Raw genomic sequence first — 22,873 nt, forward strand, 5'->3', positions numbered from 1 at the left:
TTTAAATTTATCTACTTCACCATTTTCTTTGAACTTTGTCTTGAAAATCCATTTAACTCCAATGGGCTTTACTCCATTTGGTGCATCAACCAATTCCCAGGTTTTATTTTTTTCTATTGATTCCATTTCTTTCATCATTGCATTTCGCCATTTCTTGCTTCTAGCGGCTGCTTCAAATGACAGTGGATCAGTATCAGTTACTGTCATCATAACATTTAAAGTATCTTCATCAGGCAAGCCTTCACCACTTTCATAATCAAGCATCCAGTTGGGTTCTCGTCTATTTCTTCTAACCCTCCCTTCAATTGGATTGTCATGGGCTTGTGGTTCATCAATACTTGTATCAACTCTGTTGCAATCACCAGGATGTGTAGCAGCCTGCATGGTGTCATCAATATCATTATTTTCAGCAGCTTCTTCCTCAGTTTCAGCCTCCACATCTAAAGCATCTTGTGTTGTAGCCTCTTCATTTTTCTCCCAATTCCAATGCTTTTGTTCTTCAAAAATTACATCTGTGCCGATGATGATTTTTTTGGAGATTGGATCAAACAAGCGATAGGCTTTGGATTCATCACTTACTCCCAACAAGACACACCTTTTGCTTTTGTTGTCTAATTTGATTCTGTGTTGATCTGGTATGTGAACATGTGCTACGCATCCAAAGACCCGAAAATATTCCACTGTAGGTTTGACTCCACTCCATGTCTCCTCAGGGGTTTTATCTGGTACTGCTGCAGTAGGACACCGGTTGAGAACATGTACACACCACCTGGTAGCCTCTGCCCAAAATATCTTTGGAAGTTGTTTCTCAATCAATATGGATCTCACCATATTCATTATTGTTCTGTTTTTCCTCTCAGTCACTCCATTTTGCTGAGGGGTGTAAGCTGCTGTCAATTGCCGTTTTATGCCATGAATCCTGCAGAATTCTCTAAATTCATTGGAGGTGAATTCACCACCTCTATCTGTCCTTAAACAAGTGATATACATTCCAGTTTCTTTTTCAACACAAACTTTGAAATTTTTAAACATAGAGAATGCTTCTGATTTTTCATGTAAGAGATAAATCCAAGTCTTACGAGAGAAATCATCAATAAAGCTTAAAATGTACCTTTTGTTACTGATTGAAGTGGGTTTGATAGGCCCACATATATCTGCATGCACAAGTTGAAGTTTGCTTGATGCGCGCCACCTACTTTTCTTTAGAATAGAGTTTCGATGTTGCTTTCCTTCTAAGCATTGTACACAAAGTTCCTTTGGAGTTGATATAGAAGGTAGCCCATTGACCATCTTTTTGGAGGAGAGTAGTTTCAAACCATTATAGTTGAAATGACCAAATCGGTGATGCCAAAGGTGGGATTCATCTGTTGATTCTACTTGAAGACATGTAGAATTTCTAGGCATCAAAGTAGCGATCACTGAGAACATCCTATTGCTACTCATCTTGATTTCCATAATTTGACCACGTTCAGGATGATGAACTCTACACCTCCCATTCTCAATTAAAATGGTGAGTCCTTTCTCTTGAAGTTGCCCTAAACTTAAGAGATTGTTCTTAAGATCAGGAACATAGTAGACATTTGAGATCACATTTGTAATGCCATTAACATTCAGCCGAACATTCCCTTTCCCCATCACAGGCATTCTGGTATTATTACCGAGCTTTACCGTGTGTCTAAAGCTTTCATCTATGTCAGCAAACCAATCCTTATTTCCACTCATGTGATTACTGCATCCAGAGTCAAGAAACCATTCTTCTTTCGTGCCTTGTTTCAGATCAACATAGGCCATTAATAAGATCTCATCTTCCGCTTCCTTTTCATCTTCATCATGTACTTCAGCATAATTGACTTTCTTTTGCCAAGTGGGACATTCATATTGAAAGTGTCCCATCTTGTGACATTTAAAGCATTGAATTTCAGCTTTGTTGAAGAATTGTCTGCCTCTTCCTCTCCCTTGACCACTTCTGCTGGAATTTCTTCCATGTCCCCTTCCTCTTCCTCTCCATCCTTTATCTTCATTGGTAACTTGTAACACATTTTCTTCTTCTTCTTGACCGTTCATTCGTTGCTCATGAACAAGAAGACTGCTTTGTAACTCATCTATTGTCATAATCTCTAAATTGTTGGACTCCTCAATTGAGCAAACTACATAATTAAATTTAGAGATCATGGACCTTAAGATTTTTGCAGTAATACTATTTTCACCTATATTCTCACCACACGCCTTCATACTTTTAGCGATCTTGAGAGTGCGAGCAAAATAGGAGTTGACGGTTTCTCCTTCCTTCATCTGTAACATTTCAAATTCTCTGCGTAATGCTTGCAGCTGTGCTCTTTTAACCCTTGTAGAACCTTGGAATTTTTGTTTCATTGAATCCCAAATATCCTTAGAGGTCTCGTCATTAAGAATAGTATCCAGAATATCACGATCAATCGCTTGATAAAGATAATTTTTTATCTTCAAATCTTTCAGTTTCTGCTCCTCTAGCACTTTAGCGTCTTCTGGAGAAAATACAGCTCCATCCGCTACTTTAGCGATCCCTTGTTCCACCAAATTCCAATATTGTTTGGAACGTAAAAAATTTTCCATTAATTTCGCCCAATGGTCATAATGACCATCATATTTTGGAATCGCAGGTTGCACATACTTGTCGGTGTTGTTGTCTGTCATTTTGTATCTCACTCTCTTCAATATATTCACAATGCTCTTTTTCTACACACTTCCTCACCGACTGTTTCTCTCACACACTCAAGGAAATATTGGATCAGGCCCCTAGGTAGGAGCTCTGATACCAATTGTTAAACACAGCAGAATAGAGAAATATATTTGTATGTACTGTCAACTCACGTTTTATTAATCAGGAAAGATTGGCTTTTAAAGCCATACACAGCAGTTACAGATTTTAACTCCACTCCCACAATTTCATGCTAAATTCATGGGTGCGTGCTGACTTAGACTGCAAACCACTATCCCTAATAAATAGATATAAATTTATTTGATCACAGAAACAGAACAATAACTGCATAAAATAAAATATCTTCTAAACTAACCAACATTTTACACTCTGTTCCATGCTTGGTCCAAACTAGGGATGGCAACGGGGCGGGACGAGGACGGGTTTCACTATCCCATACCCATCCTCGTAAAAAAAGTTCATCCCCATCCCCATACCCAAATCCAACGGGTATCAAACTTTTATCCCATCCTCATCCCCACCGGGTAACGGGTATAATCTTGTACTCATACCCGTACTCGTTTTCTTACTACTTTAATATTAATTTTAATTAATTTTTATAAAATAATAAAAAATTACGGTAAAGGAAACATAATATTATCAAATATTCAATATTAGGAGTATGGTTATTTTTTCTATATCAAATACTTTGAAATAAATTATAATTGTTTACATTTTATATTAGAATACCAAATAAAATTTAATGAGAACCAAAACATTTATTAAATTTGCAAACATTAATGAAACCTAGTTGATAAATTTTAAAAATATTTTTAAAAAAATATAAAAGGAAAAAAAATTCTTAAAAAAATATAAAAGGAAAAAAAATGTTTAAATTAAAATATATTTTAAATGTTTGTTTACTTCAGTTTTTTAAATTATAATGAATCTATTTTTTATACACTAATAAAAGTTATAATACATCACTTGATTAAAATAACGCAAAGAACAAATAATAAATATAATAATAAAATTTTAACATAAATCTTGTATCTTTTAAACCACAATATATGTTGGATGGTGGTAAAAAAATATTCATGGCAATTACATTAAATTTTTATATTGTAGTAAATAAAAATTATTTATACAATTATAGTGAAAAAATTAAAGTATGATTGTAATGAGTTAGAAAATAAAATAATTAGATAAAATTTATCGAAATAGTATTCTACATGATGAAAATAAACAAAAAATATAAATATAAAAAAAATTAACAAATGTGTGTCTTATAAACAATTTGGAGACTATTAGAAGGAATCACACAAATGAAAACAAATATATAATTAAAGGTATGATAAGATGAAAAATATCTTAGAGATCTAAGAAAACTTTTCAAATATCAACATATATACTCAATGTTTGATAAAAAAATGACGCAAAAAACAAATAATAAACATAATAAAATTTTATCATAGATCTGGTATTTTTTAAACTCCAATATATGTTGGATGGTGATAAAAAAATATTCATGACAATTACATTAAATTTTTATATTGTAGTAAATAAAAATTATTTATACAATTATATTGAAAATATTAAAGTATGATTGTAATGAGTTAGAAAATAAAAAACAATTAGATAAAATTTATCGAAATAGTATTCTATATGATGAAAATAAACAAAAATAAAAATATTACAAAATTAACAAATGTGTGTCTTATAAATAATTTGGAGATTATTGGAAGGAATTGCACAAAGAAAAACAAATGTATAATTAAGGGTATGATAAGACGAAAAACATCTTAGAGATCTAATAAAACTTTTCAAATATCAACATATATACTCAATGGTCGAGAAATAACAAAAATTATTTTAGCGAAACAAAAGAGTTCTTCAAATGAAACAAAAATTAATAATAATAAGTAAAGAATTTTTTTTATATTACCTAGTAAATGAAATGTTTATGCTATTAAACACTTAAATTGAGAGTATTAAATATTCTCATGTGAAAGGAAAATATACAATAAAAAAAATATTAAAAAATAATAGAAATATTCAAATGTTAGACATAAATTTTTTTTAATTGACATACATCATTTTAACATAATTACATAAATGTTGTGATAAAATAAAAAATATATTGGAGATGCGAAATGAGTTTCATGACAAACCAAATATTTAGAAAAAATAAAAATCATCCTCATTTAAATTATTAAAATATTTACAATTAATTAAGTAACCCTATATATATATATATATATATATATATAGGGTTACTTAATTAATTGTAAATATTTTAATAATTTAAATGAGGATGAGGATATGACGGGGACGTGTATTATGACGGAGATATATTCATCCCCATCCCCATACCCAATTGAAAAAATCGGGGATTCCCCATACCCATACCCATACCCATACCCAGTCAATGCGGGGATTCCCCGTCAAAACGGGGACGGGTTCGGACAATACCCACGGGGACAATACCCACGGGGACGGGTTTGTTTGCCATCTCTAGTCCAAACCAAATAAATAATTTAGTTGTTGAAAGAAAATCAAGTTTGATTTAATGGTTGAATGTATAAGAAGTGCTATGGTTACAATATATTAATGATGATGTAGTTCTTAAATAACAAATTAATAATTCAATCCTTAAATATATAAAAAGTGTTATGGCTGTATTGTTGAAATTTATGGATCATTTATAATTATGTGCTAATTTTAATAATCAATTTGATATTAAACCGTAAACTTTAAGGATACATTTAAATTTTTTACATTTAGAGATTACATCATATTTTAAAAACAATTATCATCCGTTTATTATTTGAAGACCAAATTAATATATTTTTTTCCTAAGTGCACGAGGACGAAGACCACGTGAAAATTGAGTGGCACGAAGATAAAGAAATATTAAAGAAAAACATAAAAAATAAAATGAAAAAATGGAAATAGTACGAGGCCACGTGAAAATTTGGACTCTTTCTGTGGGGACAATGCAAGAAATCAAGCCAGACGACGTCGTAATTAATACTGAAGTTTAAAGACACATTGATGAACCTGACCCTTCACTTTTTTAGTTCCATACCATTCACATAAAATGAAAAGGAAAAAGAAATAGCCACATTTAATGAATTTTTATTTTCATTTTTATTTTCTACTGATATTCTTCAAACAATCCTATTTAATAACAAGGTCGGACACTATATTAAAAACATTTACTAAATATTACATCTCCATTAAAAACATTTACTAAATATCACATCAATATCAATAGTGTTTACTTTTACTTTGCCTTATAAAAACATATTTTTTAAATATACTATTAAATTTATTATATTTCGTTTAGATTAATTATGGTTTTAGGTACTGTAACCATTTTAGGATGAATGGTAGGAGGAGAAGAAGGTTACGTGGTTTATTGCCAACTGCTCTTTTATTTTTCATAGCATCTTTTAATATTGGGCGATAGTTAAATTTAAAACTTCAATTTTATAAAAAATAATTTTCAATCTCAACATAATAATTAAATTATAAAAAAATTGAAGTATCAATAAAAATTATAGATACGCCCTTTTTATAAAAATTTTACTTTTAAAAAATTATAAAAAAAATTGTTGCTTTAAATTCAATGTTATTAAAAAAAATGTTGTAGCAAGATGGCACCACTCATATATGGATAACTTACAAGACTCATATATAGTCTTGGCTTCTTAATCCTATTACCATGTTTACTACTTTTGAAATATTTTTATCAGACTTAGAGTTGGTATGGTTGGTGATTAAAGAATGTATAATATTTTATATTATTTATTCACGTATTAAGATAAATATGGTGAAATAAAATAACCTCTATTCGCACTATACCTTACAACCGATGGAAAATGAACTTCATTTATAAGTTAAATATTAAAATTACATTTAATTTAAATATATTATTTGGAGATTTCAATTATTATCGGTTAAGATCCATACTAGTTATAACAATTTATATATGCTTCTGGCATCTCTAACCTAATACACATTCATCTTTGCTTTTATTTAATTTAAAATTTTTCATTTTTATTTTTTCACTCCTCTATTTTCCATGATTAAAACATTAAACATAGGAAATATTTGCAACAAGACATATAATACAAACAAAAAATTAAAAAGGAAACAATCTAGAAAGAAACAAAAACTAAAAACCGAGTGGTGGAGGACTGATTGGAGTCACTCCGTGAATCTGAAGAGATGATCCTTTTTATTCCTTTTCTTTGTGTTGTTTTTGCTGTGAATAAAGTGGTCCAAACTAGTATTTTTTTTTCGACAAATATTATTATCAATAAACATGAAGATGGTAGAAAAGACATTGTCATTTGCAACAACAACAACGTATAACATCATAATACATTAAAGCTATGCATTTGATGTATTTATTAATCTTTTTTGTCTAATTATTTACAAAGCGAACGTATGAAAGTTACATTAACTTGATCATATATATAGTCTCATGTTTCAAGACTTGATAAATGTAATTTGTGGCATGCTTGGCATTTGATTTAACAAAATATAATTTACAAAACACAGATGCTTGTTAATACTTGAACAAAGTATTAATGGTTGAGTCATATTTCATTAACTTGAAATAATAAAGATTTCATTAAAGTAATTAAAAATCTATGTCAACTTTTAATTTGTTCGTCATTTTGTTTGATAAGCTTTTTTTTTTATAAGACAAATTTAAAACATCATCTGCTTTGACATGAAATCTCAATCTTAAATGTGAAACTAAAAAAAAATAAGTTTATCACAGTTCGGTCTGATGGCTTCTTAATATTAATTAATATTATTATTATTATATGTTTACTCTTTATTCATTCATTTGGTAAATAATCCTGTTTAGAACACGTTAAAAACTCCAATTAGCCTCTTTGATTAAATCATTCTTCCAGAAGCAAGACTGTAATGGCATTTGATGCGTCTTCACAATTAGAAACTTAAGTTTAGTCATATATAATTTGGTTAAAATTTATTTATACTTCATTTAAAAACATTAATTAACAGATAAACTAATATCAACCAAAATGAACTCAATGTGTAAGTAACAATAATGAAATTTCGTGCAGTTGACCTGTTCAAATTATAAATACACTCTAAGATGCATCTATGATATGTATTATACTTTTACTTTACACACACACACACGTATATATATAAAGATAACTACTATAAAAGTGAATAATAATAAAATTATTAGAAGTAAAAGATTTATAAAATAAAGTAAAGTAAAGTACTGGTCAACGAATAAGATTGGAGCTATAGCTGAAAACTTAACAATAATGAGAATTAACAATGAATAACAATAATAAGAATAATTAAAAATAGTAAGGCACCATAAAGGGTCTGATGACAGGATGATGCGTTTTCAATTTGTGATTGGCTAACCATGTACGTCATCGTACGGACGAGGTTGATGTGTTTCTACCATCGTACTATTTTCTTACTTTTTAACTGTGTTCCCTGTCCCACACTTCATGCACTTCTGCAGCTGCAGCCCCCACACTCTTTCTCTCTCTCTTTCTCCTTTCAATTTCGTTTTCCATTTCTTAAAAAGTTTACCAATAATATTTTATCAGGTTTTGATTCCCTTTCCCTTTATATTACTATATTATAGGTTCATTTTGGGGGCATCATTTTAAGATTTTTATTATTTCCCCATACGTTGTTCCCCCTTTAACACTAAAACGTTTCTGTTTTGGACCCTGGACTTGGTTTTTACCAAATCAAGAAAAGGATGAGGTTTCAATTTTCTATTACCATAAAACATTTTGTTTCTTAATATGGTGGGGCTCGGGGAACCAATGGGGAATAGGTGGATGAATAAGGAAAGCTTGCTCTGATTAGTCTATGTGCTTGCTTCCACTTTTTTCTGTGTTTCTCTGCACTTCTTGCTACCTCTCTTTTGGGTGTTTTCTTTCTTTTCATTCTCTCTCTCTTTCTCTCTCTCTCTCTCTCTCTCACACACACATACCGTTCTTAGTTTTCTTCCCTTTTCTGTGCCTTATTCTCTCTTCACTGGTCAAAACATTTCTGGGATTTTGCTAATTCGGTGCAAATCTGATTCCTTTGACAAACCCTTCTCATCTCATGGCTTATTGAGAAACAACAACTACAATTTCAACTTGCTTTTTCTAGCTGGTAAGAATAATCAATTATCCATCAATCAAATAATTTTTTTTTTCATGTACAGAAAACCCCATCTCTCAGATTATATAGTTCTTGGTGTCTAGATCCTTTTTGGGAACTCATGTACATTCACTTTTACTTTGCTGTTTCCTTAAAATCTGCATATCTGGGCTCTGTTGTGTTCGGTTATTCTTCTGCTTGTTTTCATGCCCCAATTTCACTTTTTTCCCTCTTCATGTATATCCTCCTACAAGCCATGTATAACATTATTTTTGGCCTTTGATGGTTAGAATCTTCTGTGTTTCAGCTTTTCTGGGCCTTCAAATCTTGCTAGGAGAAGGCTCAATTTTGGTGGAAACCTCTCGTACAAGAAAGCACAGTTTCTGGGTTTGTTTTACTTGGTGAGAACTCCTTTTAGATATATACTACAGTAGTGTACTTGTTCCAGTTTTTGTGGAAAACGAAGGCGTTTTTCTTACTTACATAGTTCTTTTCCCTTTTTCTTCTTCTCTCTTTGTTGTTGGTGATTCCCGCATCAGAGGTGTGTAGAAATGGTGAGAGGAAAGACTCAGATGAGGCGCATAGAGAACGCCACAAGCAGGCAAGTTACCTTCTCCAAGCGGCGCAATGGGTTGCTGAAGAAGGCCTTTGAACTTTCTGTTCTTTGTGATGCCGAGGTTGCTCTCATCATTTTCTCTCCAAGAGGAAAGCTTTATGAGTTTGCAAGCTCCAGGTATGTATATTCTTATGGATACTCGTAACATTTTTTTTTTCTTTGCTTTCTGTCATAAATTGCTGCTTTCTGTCATTGTGCTGCATTTGCTAACTATAGTATTTTTTTCCCTCTTCATGCAAAGGTTCCTTCCAATTTTTAAGCAAGTAGAAATCGTTTAGACATATATGTATGTGTGTATGTGTTTCTCCTTCATCTTATACTCAAGATCTTCATCATAATCACAGAAATATAATGGTGGATAAGAGATTTTGTATGCTAATCTTAGATAGCACCTATGGAGTTTTATTGCTTTTGGGGCTTCAAGGAACTGAGCAACAGAGAAAGATTTTGATCTTAGATTCAAGAGCTTAAGTGATTTAGGGAAACACCAATATCTGATGACATTAAATGACTTGGTTGCTTGGTGTTCTAATTTTTCTTTCTCTGATAAGCTACATTTTTTACTGGTGCGAAGAGCTAATCTTAACTTAAGCACAAACACAAGTTGTGACAAAGATTAGCGATACAAATTTCAAGTACTTCTGCATTGAAACTAATTCTAACTTTCTCTCACTTAAACTTTTTGGATTTGAGTACCATTTGTTTAAAATTTCACAACACTTGCGTTTTGTGGGGGTAAGCTAGTGTCTATCAACTTTTTCAAGCTAGTGTTTAAAATTTCGTACCCCATTTTCCACTTATATTTTTTTCTTGACCTCAGTTTTCATTTCTCGTACGTTAGATATCACAGTCACATGCGTGTTGCGTAATCCAAAGTGGTGTCAAAGTCTCATTATGATTCTTCTACCTACATTTTCTGAGTTGTAATTGAATAAAGGGGAGCTTAGAGCATAAAGAGGAAAATTGAGAGGAATTGTACTATTCCCTTCAATAATGGAAAAAGAGCCATCACATGCATGCAGGTTTTAGAGCACAGTATCGTATGTACTAAAATACTGACATCAATTTTCTTGAGAGAGATATAATAGAGAGTGAAAGGACTATATAATGACATGCACTACATGAGTATCATTATATGACTCCAGCAATATCTTCCTGCATCAATAAATTATTATTATTTATGGTTGGGGAAATAATGTCTCAACTAAGTGAGCAAACTTTGTTCATCTGATACAATTTGGAAAAAGAAAAAGTAAAACTCCATTAGCAAAGAGCTTGTGAAGTTCCATGAAATAATGTGCAGTGTATCACCACAGTTTTCGATACAAGTAGGGGCACACTAAACCTCCTTACGAGGCTGTTTATGGTTTCATTATTAACATGGTAAGAACTTCTAGATCATAGTTGAATCTGCAAGTTGTTATTTAATTTGGTCTCATCTATTTGTTTAATAACCAGAGTTAGTAACTAAGTATGATACGAGAATGGTTTGGTTTCTCCAAACATAACATTGAAAACCATTTTTTTTTTCATTTTCTCTTTCTTGTTGAGTTGCATAAAAAGTACAATTGAAAATATTTTATTTCAAGTACATTGTGGATGAAGTTATCAAAGTGTAATGTACCATTGCATAGATTGAATGCTTGAAGCATGGATTTTCTTTTAAGTTGTAGTGTTTTTCTGCGAACCTGAATTATCAGAATCTTTTTGAAGCTTTGATTCTTTATATTTGGCTTAAAGTGATTAATGTTTTGAATGTTAGTATCAAGTTGTATGTTTTTTATGCATCATTAAATGAAAGAACTTGCATTGTGCTGCTAAACAAGTTGGTTTCCCTTCACGTGAACTGTCAATGACATTTTTTTTCAACACCACCACCACTACTACAATATACTGAACAAGTTCTTAGCAGACTCATTCTTTTATATTACCAAGAGAAGTGTGTTTCTTTTCTTTTTTCTTATAGTACAAGGGCTTAAGAACTTATTTTTGTTGGCTTTTTGTGACAATTGTTTTGTGGTGTATGGAGGCAACAAAACTTCAGAGCCATTTTTTTTTATTAAATAAAACCTTAAAATGTTAATCAATATGTGACCTTTGCCAAATCAACGTTAAGATAAATAATATGAATATGGAGTTTATGATGAAGGCTTTTCTTGGTATGTGAATTTGGTGCTTGATGACGAACTAGGGTTTCTGTTGTGATTATTGTCGTCACTTTTGTTGAGTGTTTGAGCTGAATATCAAGAATTTTCATTTACTCATCCAAGTTTGCTTTGAATTATGATTTGTGTATAAATTTGATTTTTTTTTTCTTTTTTAAGCAAAGAAGAATGTTATTAAAGTTCAAGACAAGGTATATTCCAATCATCATAATACAACTAGCTTTAAACAAGTTTGACAATTGTCAACGTAGTTCAGTTGCAGAACTAATTAATGTAATCATGGAAACCTAGATAATTGTGATAATATTAGTCTTATCTCAATAAATGAAATTTAATAGAATTGTATGACTTTATAGTGAACTTAACTAAATAAAGATCCGATACTTCAAGTATTATTCATCATGCAATCCCTGTTAATATTTTTCTCCAATATCCTTCTATTGTCTCTTCTATTATAGCTAAAAGCCCTGCTATCTTATAGCTTTTATGCTTCTTTGCATGGCAAAATATCTTAATCATTTCCTGTCATTTTCTTCTCAATTAGTATCGCTCAGTAATTTTTTTTTACATATTTCTATATATATTCCACTTTTTTTCTTTTAACATATTCATTTGTACCTGTTTTTTCACCTCTTTTTATCCCTTTAAAATTTAATGTTCACTTGAAGAGAACAGTTTATCGTATAATATATATATATATGATCCAACTTTTTGTTTTTTTTTTTTTGAATTTGATGTGTTCTTAGCTATCACAAATAACTTTGATATTTTTTTTTTAACAACCTTAATTTGTATCCTGTGCACGGCATTTCACTATCTTTCCCATCACTTTTTAACACTGATTCAAGATAGTTGAACCAAAAGACATGGTATACCATCTTCATTACTTCTTAGCTTTGATGTACTGATACATCAATTTAGGTAACGTATTTGTGTTTGACATGTATTTGTGTCCGATACTTTATTATATTTATCAACGAAATATCTAATTTATACAATAGTAATACATTTATAATGACAATAATTTATAATTATTATATGTTAAAAATTTTAATACACATGATTTTAATTTGGATTCACCCAATAACAATCATATATTTATTATGTTTTTAAGAATTATTGAGCATTTTTCAATATGCATATATCATGTATCGTATCATAATATTTTCAAAATAAACATATTGACGTATCGGATATGTGTTGTCATATCCGATACACGTATCATATCTATGCATCATAGTTTCCTAGTAACATTACATGAAAATTCTTTAATAATGAGTAGTTTTAATGACAAAATAATTAGTCATTATAGTGATCAATTTAGATACCAATTTATAAACTAAAAATTATTGGTAATTAAAATAATTTCAAAAAATTATAATTAGTATGTAAATTGGTAACTAAAATGGTTTTTATCATGAATTGGTCACTAACATTAGTTACCAAGATTTTGATTACCAAAGAAATTGATCTTTGGAGTGGTCTTTAATTAGGAAATTGGTCTCTAAATTAGTCTATAAACAAATTTTAGTCACTAAAATTGGCCATTATATAAGAGTTTTCTTGTACTTTAACTTTTCTCTTCTTTGGGTAAAATTATAATATATTCTTATTCAAGTGAAAATTCTTTAATTTCCATCATATATGCTTTAATCTGCCTACTTAGAACTCTAGATAAACCAACCAATAAAATTACCTAAATCATATACAGTAAATACTCGTAATACCCTTTACATAATATATAGAATTTTCAGATTTTCTTTGTATTACAAATGTATGAAAAGGAATGCATGGGGGAAAATTAGATTAAATTTATCGAAACTGTGGTAGATTATGCTTGTTTAAAGGCAAATAATACATGAACATGAAATGTTTAATCTACAAAAAAAATGCTTCATTAACAATCAATTTTAAGAACTAAAAGTTGTTAGTCATTATAGTGACTAACTGAGATACCAATTTACAAAATAAAAAATTATTGGTTACTAAAATAGTCACTATTATAAATAAAAAATTATACTTGGTTTCTAATTTAGTTTCTAAAATTTAGCTATAAAAGAAAATTGGTCACTAAAAACATTAGCTATCAGAATTTTTACTACCAAATGAATTAATTTTTAAATTAATCTTTAATTAATTAATGACCAATTTGACGATTAATTATAATTTTTTATTTATAATAGTGATTATTTTAATAACTAATAATTTTTTATTTTATAAGTTAGTAATTAAATTAATCAGACTCTCAGCTTTTGTCGACTAAAATTAGGTGCTAATAAACATTTTCTAGTGTTATATATAAATTAATTTTATGTATAATGCTTGAGCTTGAATGTTACCCTTCAAAGTGATGGGTGTTTGATTGACCTATGTATTCAACAATTGATTATGATGGCTAGGGTTTTGGTTGTTAAGAAGTTGAATGGAACTATGGGGAGAATGTTTTAAAAGATAGGGAGTAATTCTTAATAATCAATCAGGTTCAAATTAATTTGAGAAGAATGTGTTAAAGAAGTAAAAAAATGAATAATTTTCAGAAAGTTAAAAAAAAAGAACTATTTTTTTTCTTCAAAGTTAATTTTGAAAAAAGTTTAGGCAGACATGTGCATATTATCTTATCTTGTATGTACTTTTTGTGCATGTGGGTCAGTGCTTTGGAATATGAGCAACATATTAACAGTCTCTTATGTTTTCATCTTAGTTTGATTTGAAGTATAACCAGGTAAAAACCTGCTCACTTGTACGGATGCCGGTTCTTTAGGAAAATAATTCAATACAAGTTATATATATATTTTTACAAAGATAGGTTTTTTAAATAATTAGAATCAACATGTTACAGAGATAGGAATCATTTGGTGTGAAGACAACAGAATAAATTAATTTATTTATCAATTTCTTTTCATGAAGTGTGAAATTAATAAAGTAAAAGACATTTCAAAATCATAAATACATTGTCTCTAACAGTACCTTGTTTTTCTCTTTAATTTTCATACTTTAAGTTTCGATATTTCTACAATATCCACTTTATAGAGTTTTTTTTTTCTTCCTCATATTCAAACTGCATTGTCTCGCATGTTTGCTTAAAATTTAATATACTATGCTTATTAAAGAACCATCCTTTCATCCCATATCAATATTTTTTATGTGAAATTTGTAAACACAAATCACAAACTTGAAAGAGAAAACATATTGCATAATATACTGAAGACTAATCTCACCTAATTGTTTTGTGACTAACAATAGGATAATCTAGATTAGAATAAGTAATTATTAAGGATAATAATAAAGTAAAATTGTAATGATTATATTGAAAGCTTTGAATGAGTGTAAATTTTAATATTATTGAAAATTTAAATGAAACACTAAGTAAAATGGAGGAAGTATCTATTTGGTAATAATATAAATGATTCATTATAACTATTAAAAGTTTTACATTATATAGACTTCAGTTTCGTAATTTTTCTTTAATATTGTGAGTGACAAACATTATTTGAACATTTTCTTTAAAAGAACATAAACAACATGACCTAACCTTCTAGAATAAAATAATATCCAAAATGAAGGAGGAAGAAAGTATGACATACATTACTATTCAATGATATCAGTCCTGCATTATTTGTTTGAGATATAACAGGTTTTGTCATTTTGTTGTGTAGAAGATAAACATTATTTTCAGTGGCAGAAAAACATTGGAAGACATTGATTATGTTGTGTCTGTCTTGTGATGTTTAAGCAAGTTTTGATTTGTTGGATGTATTTGTTGAGCATGGATCAGTTAGTGATGTTGGGTTTTGATGAAACAGCATGCAGGAGACAATTGAACGCTACCGCAGGCATAACAGGAGTGCTCAAACAGTGAACAGATCTGATGAGCAGAATATGCAGGTATTCCTTTTTATTTTTTTCTTCTCCTCTTTAGCTTTTTCTTTTCATTTTAGTTTTTTTTTTTTGTTATATGCTTCTAGAATATGAGTATGAACATCATCGTATTACTAGATACATTTAGAAACATCTAAATACAAACACTATATTATACTATTAATTTACCTTCTGATCAGATAAAAAAAAAGTTATAGCTTCACTGAAAATTAAAATGGATTTGAATCGGTTTTATTTTTAATTTTTTCAAATAAAAAAAATCTGGCTAGCATCGACTCAAAAATAACTCTTCAATGTTGAACAAGAAGTAACCCTAACCTACATTTTTATTGACGTTGATCCAAAAATTACCCCAACTAATATCAAATGAAAATAATTTCAATTAACATTAATAAAAAAAGTCATAATTGACACCAGTCGAAAAATACCAATGATATTGACAAAGCTTATCCTGAACAACATTAACTGTCGACAAAAGAAAAACCATGGCAATGATGACTAAAAGATAACTATGATAATCTTTAACTTAAAATAAATTTTGCCAACATCACTGGAAATAATGATATTGAGATGATGACATCCAAACTAAAGCTTACTCAATGAGTCTTTGACTAATACGATGTCAAAGAGATGATCTTTAGAAGCATATGAGTTCCACGTTTCTCAAAATTTGTTGTGGTAGTAGACAAATGACTTGGTGTGTTTTAAGTTATAAGAAAAATCATAAGGAGTTTTGTTATATAAAAAAAAATCAAATATATTAAATATGAATAATTGGGTTGTCCACCGATATTCAAATTCAAGAAAAAAAAAAACTTCTTTGTTAGCAATTCCCTCAAGTAACACTCTGTTACAAAATTAATATTTAACATAAGTTATTTAGTGGTATTTACATTGGTTATAAACTCGTAATAAGTGTGTCATGCATTGATTGTTAAATCGATGAAATATGTGTCACATATTTTATCAGTTATCTCAAAAAAAATTGATGTTATATATTATATTGGATTCTGAGTACAACTGATGTAATAGATTTTTTATCAACTAAAAATAAAATTAATATAAAACACTTGAAGTGTTATAACCCTTTTATATAAAACACAAAATTCTTATAACCTAAAAGAACCAATAAAAAGCTCTAAGGTGTATAACAACAAGAAAACCTCCTGCACAACCATACCATATTGGTTCATAATTATAGTGAGAACTAAACATAAAATTTGGTTGTGATGGATAAACATAAAATTTACTACCATTGCAACACAACATCCTTTTAATTCTGCTATTGTGCTTCAGCCATTGGTTACTTTTTATCCTCAGAAGTTGTTTTAGAAGTAGCATCATCCTCATTGCACGGGTATTGCCTGAAAACATCTTTGGCTTGTTAATCTTGTTGCAATCATTTGTTCAATTGTGATGTAATAGATACCTTTTTAAAACACATACTATATTGATTGGATTGAAAACCTATGTAAAAGGTATATACATTAGCGCAAATTATTGTTTTTAATTCGTCTTATATGTCTCGGTTAATTAAAAAGCGAAACATATAATGGCGCGGTGGTATTTTTGCAATTTCACCAAACTTTTATGTCTCGGTTCACAGAACACCCGAAACAAAAAATGGTTTTATGCTTCGGTTGATAAAAACTGGTGCCAAAAGCTAGTATATGCCTCGGTTACAGAGACCCGAAGCCAAAAACTCACATATTTGGCCTCCGGTGACAAAGGATCGGTGCCAAAACCAATTATAAGCCTCGGTTATTAATTACACCGAGATCATATAGTTTATTTAGGTTTCAAAATGCATCAGACCAGCCATCATTCACGAAGCCATTGCAGCACCTCATCCACAAAAAACGAAGCAAGTCCACCGTGCCTCGAAGGAGAAGAACGAAACCTCCATTGCAGCGCTGTCAATCATGTTCAACAGTGATGAAACTACTGCACCTAAACACGTAGAAATGCACCTGCTATGGAGCTCCACGCAAATGTAACAGCACCAGCGGACCAGAAGCGCGGACGCATCCAACACGCAAAACGTGGTCGTCATCATTCTCCACCCATCGCGAACCAGATTCGCGCAGCCCACCACCGCGCTTGGAGTTGAACACCTTTGATTGAGCACTCGTCCACATCCACACAAAGCCAAATCGCCAGAGAGCCTACCTCCTGCAACTACATCATCAACACAGATCTGCAGAAACGATGTTCACGCAGCCAACAGAAACACGCATATGGCAGATTTGGAACGTTAGGAAGCAGATCTGGAAAGCATATCTATGGCTTTTGTTCAAGCGTGACCGGAGCAGAAAAGTGCCTCTATAGCTTCAGTTGACACCGGAGGCCAAAAATCATCCCCTTTTGGTCTCGTCCCAATATGTCTCGGTTCTAAAACCGGGGCAGAATATAAAAAACAATTGAGGCCAAAATCCCTTACTGCACTGGTGATATTACATCCGTTGTTAACACAATTGATGTAATATATATCTTTCGTATTGGTTCTCAATCCAACCAATGTAATAATGGTTCCCTTATTTATGAAAATGACATTGCGTTTTCATTTGCAATGATTGTGTTTAAGTTGATGTAATTTATTGTTGTAAAATATAAAATTTCTACCAATGTAAAGCTCAAAATAAATAGTGTATTTATCACCTTACTAGTGATCTTCAACTCAAACATGTATCCTATATTAGTCCTAATAATGTTGCACATAGAAGACCCTACATTTTTTGCCAAAAATATAGAGGTAAGATATATTCAAAAGTTGACTTAAGTAAGTTTCAAATACTTAAGAAATTTGAATATTTTCAATTGAGTTTTTATTATAATATTTTTAGACTATTGAGTGCTCAAAATTTTTACATTTTCTAATTAAGTACTTGTTTAATATTTTCATTAACTAGGTGACATAATTGTTATTTTGTCATGTCATCTTATGATTGTCTTCATGTGCTAAAAAAATGTGAGGTTTTGTGGTTAATATCAAATGATATTATGGTTAGTGTAAACAACTAGTACTTTTGTTGCTTTCATTGAAAGCTTATTGAATAACAAAGATGGTCATCCTCACATGCATCAATGGTGGTGGTGATAGTCTTTTGGTAATTGTTGGTGATAATATAAAAATCATCTAGGAGCATGACGACCTTGTTATTTAACACATTTTCAATGGAAGTAATGAAAATCACTTGTCGTTTTACATTAACGTAGACATCATTTTATATTAATCTCAAAACCTCACATTTCTTATTATGTGAAAACAAGTAAGATGACATGATAAGATGTCACTCATGTCACTCGATTAATAAAAATTTAAATGACAAAAACAAATACAATAATTAAGTCTCCATTAAGCCTCCAAAAAAGCTTAATCATAATTCAATTTGAAAATGTTCTAATTTATAAGGATATTAAAACTCAATTAAGCGTCCATATTTCTTCTATATTACTTTGAAGGGAAGTTAACAAAAGCTTAACTTTTAAATTCAAATTAGTTACCAAGCTAAGTGCAACTAAGATTGAAAATATTTTATTTGATTCATTTTTCTGTTTAAGACCTTCATAACCATTTTTGTATGGTTTTGTGCAAATCTCCTTTGATATATCAACTTCAACATCCATTTATTCTTGAGATTTCTCTTCCTTTATGGTAGTTTTATTAAATCAAATATATGTAAAAATGTATTTATTCTTCCATGGTTTTACACAATAATAGATGCATAGGTGGTTTTGTAGGAATTAGCTCAAGTAGTTCATTGACTTGAGGTTTAGGCTCATTGATTTTATTTTCTTCATTTGCATTCATATCTTCCCCAATATTAATGACCTTGGTCAAAGGTTCTAGTTGAACATCAATGTACCAATACATGACCTATTTTCACTTCTCCTTTTTAATATATTGAGTGTTTTTTTTTTTCAAGAAAGATAAATATCGTAAAATTTATATTTAAAATCATCATAATTACTACCCAAGAAGATATACTCTTTAAATTTATCATCAAGCTTGAACCTTTCATGTCCTTGAGTATGGACACATTCCTTGCACCCATGATATCACTGGTCAAAACATACCTTTGACTAACTTCTTTCGTATCATACACAAAAAATTATCTTCAAGATGATTTAGTCATCCAAAATGTTAGTTCTTCTCTATCAATGGATACAAACCGATAATGATGCAGACATTAAAATCAAGTAGGAACCTAATACAAGTGTCTTAATTTTTATTGTGAAATTTAACATTTGGTTAAAAGGTTACATGTCTACTTTTTTCATTTTGAGCAAAATATTGCTTCACTTGTCGAAAGAACTTCTCGGTAAATGATTCTGAAATGTTTGATTTCATTGTTATTAAGCATGTTTGATTGCATTTCACCTCTCAATTTTAAGTTCATAGAGGGATTTTCTGAAGTAGGAAGTGGATCTCTCAGTCTTATGTACAACATCAAAATCCATATTGAGTATTAACTCGTAGCTTCTCTCTAGACCTTCAAATTCATACTAATTAGTATTGTGATGCTATTAACTTAGCAAAATTAACCATGAAGTCCATAATCATGAACCCTATATAGGAAAGAACAAAAATTTATAAAAGTATGCTTTCAAATAAGTCAAATTGGAATAGTTGACCCTAGAAGGGAAAATTGAATAGAGTCTGAAATCCTTTTGAAAAACAAACAATACAACAGATTTTTATACTGATTAACTCAAATTGATAGACTATGTCCTATTCTCTCTTAAATATAGTGTTTAAGAGGTTCCACCAATAATTAAATAACTATAATCGAGTTTACCGATCACTCTCGGTTTATAAGCGAGTACACAAACCAAACCATTCCTAGTTTAAACTGTTTTAATCTTTCCTAAGACTAAGAACTCTCAACGGATAATAACACTCTCATATAGATCAAAATTAAAGCTCACGTGGTTAACAACACAATGTGAAGGATTACAAAGTTATCACTCAAAAAAAAATAAAAATTATAAGTGTGTACTTCATCTTCTTCTTGAATCCTTTATATAGATTTTTCAAGATGATCGATGCAGCTCTATAATAATTCTTGACTTTGCTTGATCTTTTGAATTGTCTTGTTGCGAATCTTCAATCTCGTTTGTCCTTGAAGCTTAATATGGAACGATATGTTATGATTCTTCAAGACGTTTATACATATCTTCTGCTGTGGAAATAATTCAAACAATATTTGTAGATTTGATAATTAATCACACTTAAAATACAATCAACCATAGATTTTACAGTCGTTAAGAAAATCTTTTCAACACTTATCTACAGAAAGTATTTGATTGTTATGGCTTGTTCATAATTTAAATTTGGACTAAGAATGTATATGATAGACTGTCGATCTTGAGAATATGTATACAAACCCTAGAATTTATTCCATGCTAACTTATCAAAGATTTATAAATTTTGACAAATATATGGATCTAAATGATTCCAATATTTAAACTAGGTAACAGAAAATTCCTAACAAAACTTTTAATAAATCCTGAAAATTGTACATTATAGAAACCTCCTTATGCCCTTAACATTTTTCAGCACTATTTTTATATACTGTATTATGTTATAGATACACATTAATTAAGTTTTAGAATACCGAGGAGGAGTGAATGAAATTTGCTTATACATTGCAGCATTTGAAGCAAGAAACAGCAAACTTGATGAAGAAGATTGAGCTACTTGAAGCTTCAAAACGGTTCAATATCTTACTTTTCTATCCATTTTTACACTTTTAGTTTCAACTCACAACAAAAAGAATATATTGCATGTGTACTATTCATCCCTCAGGAAGCTCTTGGGAGAAGGATTGGGTTCATGCTCACTGGAAGAACTGCAACAGATTGAACAACAATTGGAAAGGAGTGTAAGCAGTGTTCGTGCAAGAAAGGTTAGCTAAACAAACAAGCTCGTGAAATTTTCAATTTTAATATTTCAATTTGATAAACATCTGAACCTTAACTTTTTATATTCAGAATCAGGTTTACAAGGATCAAATTGAGCAACTAAAAGAAAAGGTAAGTTACTCATATTGTTGAGGTGGTTGGAGTTGAATTTGTGAATGATTCCAAATGGGGACAACAATGGAGTCTGCATCTGATTGAAGTTGATTTTGATATCAACCAATTTCCCTATAGAATTTATATGTTTTGTGTACATATAGCTGTGACTAATTACCATCTGAACTGCTGTTATTTTTGTGTTTAAGATTTAGTATTGTAATATTCTGTGTTCATGATTATCTTTGATTTCGTAGGGAGAATCAGAAACTGTTTTTGTTTCCCATGATTTCTGCAGTCTTTTAGAAAGAAATAAAAGAAATCTCTGCTTGGATTACATGAAAGAGATGCTAACAAGTGTGTTTTTTATTACAATACAGGAAAGAACCCTATATGCTGAAAATGCCAGGCTCTGTGAGCAGGTGAAATTACACTACTGTTGCAACTGTGTAGAATTTTTTGTCTTGGAGATGTTTGTTGAGCACTAGTTTTAGATTTTGAGGAATGCAATCAATCCACTGTTTCTCATTTTTGTTTTCTACACACTTTTCACTGTTATTTGAAATTCAGGTAGGTTTTGTTAAAGAATAAAATTGTCGAAAATAATTCAAGTGTGATTTTAAGTTTCACATTATGTAAATATAACAAAATTAAACATTATATAAGAAAAAGACTTATGAATCTAATGTCTCGAGATTACGAGTTAAAAGTAGTATCAATTTTTACGTGTGTTGGACTGAGTTACATGTACGTAATCTCTTCTTAACGAACCATCTCCGAAAGAAAAAAGAAATTTATTGAAGAGATTATGTTGAGTTAGAGTGAAAATCTAACAGTAACTTTGTATGCAGTATGGTATCCAGCAACAGCCAGGAACAAAGGATGTGAGAGAAAATCAACCCTATGAAGAAAGCAGTCCAAGTTCAGAAGTGGAGACTGAATTGTTCATTGGACTACCTAGGTCTACTTTAACATAGTTTAATCCTTGCTTATGCAACTGTCAAATAAGGAGAAGCCCAACTGTAATCTATGATGTCACATGTTTCCTTGTACTCTGACATGAATAATATTGTCGCTTGAATTTTATAATTTAATGATTAGGGTTTAGTTAACCCCTCTCTTCCTCATTTCTGACCTTTATCAGTTACTGTGATGGTGTGGAAGAAATTGGGGCATGCTAGAACTATGAAATTACCAGACAGATTATTGGAGTACTGTCTATCTAAAATACCCTTTCTTGATAAAAGTCAGAAATTTTTTAACCTTTTAAGATCTTGAATACAATAAGAGTGAAAAAATCTATATAGATATAATATGTATATCAGTGTTCAAAATCTATATACACTGATA

At 30.3% G+C, this 22,873-nt stretch overlaps 1 protein-coding gene across 2 annotated transcripts; it reads left to right on the forward strand.

Moving 5' to 3' along the window:
• Positions 1 to 8,370: 8,370 nt before the first annotated feature.
• LOC114183294 (MADS-box protein SOC1) lies at positions 8,371 to 22,650 on the forward strand. 2 transcript variants are annotated; one of them, XM_085673560.1, is made up of 9 exons: positions 8,371 to 8,458; positions 9,153 to 9,246; positions 9,385 to 9,578; positions 15,430 to 15,511; positions 21,161 to 21,222; positions 21,315 to 21,414; positions 21,500 to 21,541; positions 21,904 to 21,945; positions 22,375 to 22,650. In XM_085673560.1, the coding sequence occupies exons 1-9, from the start codon at positions 8,454 to 8,456 to the stop codon at positions 22,498 to 22,500; spliced, it is 747 nt and encodes a 248-aa protein (XP_085529686.1). In that variant the 5' UTR covers positions 8,371 to 8,453; the 3' UTR covers positions 22,501 to 22,650. The 2 variants fall into 2 exon arrangements, with proteins under 2 accessions (XP_085529686.1, XP_027926066.1); XM_028070265.2 differs by lacking the exon at positions 8,371 to 8,458 and adding an exon at positions 8,503 to 8,857.
• The last annotated feature ends 223 nt before the right edge of the window (positions 22,651 to 22,873 follow it).

Source organism: Vigna unguiculata, chromosome 5 (genome assembly GCF_037176805.1).
Source record: "Vigna unguiculata cultivar grain cowpea cultivar isolate G323 ecotype 2 chromosome 5, ASM3717680v1, whole genome shotgun sequence".
Taxonomy (NCBI): domain Eukaryota; kingdom Viridiplantae; phylum Streptophyta; class Magnoliopsida; order Fabales; family Fabaceae; genus Vigna; species Vigna unguiculata.